Source organism: Lathyrus oleraceus, chromosome 5 (genome assembly GCF_024323335.1).
Source record: "Lathyrus oleraceus cultivar Zhongwan6 chromosome 5, CAAS_Psat_ZW6_1.0, whole genome shotgun sequence".
NCBI lineage: Eukaryota > Viridiplantae > Streptophyta > Magnoliopsida > Fabales > Fabaceae > Lathyrus > Lathyrus oleraceus.
Genome location: NC_066583.1, coordinates 597,317,195 through 597,319,834, shown reverse-complemented (window position 1 = coordinate 597,319,834; position 2,640 = coordinate 597,317,195). Strand labels below are relative to the sequence as shown.

Here is a 2,640-nt window from a genome sequence, read left to right as displayed (position 1 = left end):
TATATATATATATATATATATATATATATATATATATATATATATATATATATATATATATATATATATATATATATATATATATATATATATATATATATATATATATATATATATATATATATATATATATATATATATATATATATATATATATACTAGTGAACTAACTCTTAATAGAGTTTGTTATAGCAATTAGGTAGCTAGAGTTACTTAAGGATTTGCTAAGATGAAAGCTATCACATGACGGTCTGTAATTACCATTCCAATAATATACAAATAATTTCACATTTATTTGTCATGTTCATAATACAGAAACCACTAATGACTTTTTATCTTATTCTTAATATTGTTTATACGATTACAAAGAGTCTAACTCCAAATGGCAATGGTGCCAACTGCTAGAACATGCAATAATATTTGCTCAAGGACAATTCTTATTCTTACCAGGTCCACCATAGTAAAAGTGATCGCCCCAATCACGATTCCTTCCTCCTTTTATACTGTAACAGTTTGCATTAGTTGCAGAATAAATAGGTTCTGCAAACAATGCAGTCCATGTGTTATCAGAATCCAGAACTCCCATATTTTTAAAATAGGAAGCTTTTTTAAAACCCTCCTCAGCAAAGTGTCCACTACCCATTTGAGTAGAAGAAGCTCGAGGGTAATGATTATTTGTTATTTCTCCACCCCAATGAACTTCAGTGGCAGCTTTCTTCAAGTTTGGGAATAAGGAGGATGGCCAGTAACCAATGAAATTTCCAGATCCATAATCAAGCCACCAATTTCCAGTCTTTACATCCTTCACAAAATAAATAAATCAAGTTAAAACATAAGGAAAATACAATGCATTATTCAAATTAATTGACTCATAATACTCTAATATGTTGAAATTACCTTCCATATGGATAACGTGATGTCAAATTGTTTTCCATTATATGTAGAAGTTGGAGAAATTGCAGCTCCAAGTGCAATTCTTTTGTTAATATGAACAAAGCCTGGACAGTATAAATTGTAGCAACCAGTATGTTGATAATCATCAGCCTGTAGTTGTAAAGATCATAATATTTTTCAATAAATTTTCTAGTACATAATACTTTTTAAGATTTTATTTGAACTATTATAGAGAATAATATACTTTCCGCCTTCTTTAATTTCATCGATTTACTTACAGTCCAATAAATAAATAATCTAGAGCGGTTGTCTTTGAAGATAAGTGGATACACCTGCACAAAATTTAATTCAACTTAGATTGAATGAGAAGTAACTGGTTCATATGTAACTGAAATAATTAATATGATATAAAATTAACATGCCTGCCAACCAGCTTCAACGGTGTTGAGGTCTTTTCCAGATGTACCAGACATTACCCATATTTGAGACAAGCTGAATTCATTTGGACTTTCTACATGTGGTATCCACACATTTATGGTAGCCTTTGCTCCATACATCTCTCCCCCATGCATTTTCGCATTTGCATACTGCAGTATTAACAAATATCAATTTTAATCAAAAGAGACGCACTCAAATTTATAGGGGCGTGATTAAATGAATCTGAGTTCAATGCTATAATTATTGATAAAAATAAAGAAATTGAGAGGAAAAAAATGAGTTTCTGCAAATGCATACTATGTGTGTAGCCCCGTCCTCGGTGGATTTTGTTCCAAATCCCCTGGTACGCTTTGTTATTAACATTTCTTGTTCTGTTATTCTTCTGATTGGTATTGTTCCATCAGGACATGATTCACCTGATAAGCTCCATATTTGAAAGCTTTCACTCAAATTACCTATTTTATTATGTCCTTTTGGTAATTTTGGAGGATCCTGTACATAAAAAAAATGGTTTAAAAGTTTCAAAATATATATTTGAAATAGCTTAAAAAACAGTTTCTAATTCTTTTTAACTAAATAAAATACCAATGGTTTTTGTCCTTTCAATAGAGGATGATCAAAAGCTGGTTGTTTATGTGTCAAAACACAATCTATGATATCCTCATCAGGACTCTGAAAATGGATACAAAATACATACACACAAACATATAAGTTAGCATCTAATAAAGAGTGTATTTGAAAATAATTTATAATGAAGAGTTAAACTTTCTGTATAAATTTAAATAAATTAGAATATTCCTGCATCTAACACTATAGATATTTTTAAATTTATTTTTATTTACTTGAATGGTCTTAAGTGTAAACTTGTTGATTCGGTTTAGACGGGTAGCAAAAATCTTCTTCAACTTGTGCAATTCTTCTCGTGATTGAAAAGTTTGATTGACTAATTGACTGCTTGTTTCTAAACAATTAAAAGTACAAAACAAAGAAACAATGACAAGAATATGAAGGAGTAGGGAGATCATTGGAGAGCTAAAATCCATGTTTGTTTTGTTGTTTCTCCACATAAACCAATATATATATATATATATATATATATATATATATATATATATATATATATATATATATATATATATATATATATATATATATATATATATATATATAACTTCATGGTTTAGAGTTTATCTTACTTAAAATAAACATACAACAAAATGTTATATTCAATTCATTAGTCTTAAATCATAAAATCATAATATTAAATAGATATTTTTTTCTCTAATAAAATTAGGAAAACTCATAGAT

At 28.0% G+C, this 2,640-nt stretch overlaps 1 protein-coding gene across 1 annotated transcript; it reads right to left on the bottom strand.

The window, feature by feature from the left end:
• Positions 1-263: 263 nt before the first annotated feature.
• LOC127083391 (uncharacterized) lies at positions 264-2,381 on the bottom strand. The gene is made up of 7 exons (XM_051023704.1): positions 2,175-2,381; positions 1,918-2,004; positions 1,630-1,824; positions 1,317-1,481; positions 1,173-1,226; positions 898-1,044; positions 264-802 (listed from the first exon to the last, which is right to left on the bottom strand). Exons 1-7 carry the CDS (start codon positions 2,373-2,375, stop codon positions 425-427), a joined length of 1,227 nt encoding a protein of 408 aa, XP_050879661.1. The 5' UTR covers positions 2,376-2,381; the 3' UTR covers positions 264-424.
• Between the last annotated feature and the right edge of the window lie 259 nt (positions 2,382-2,640).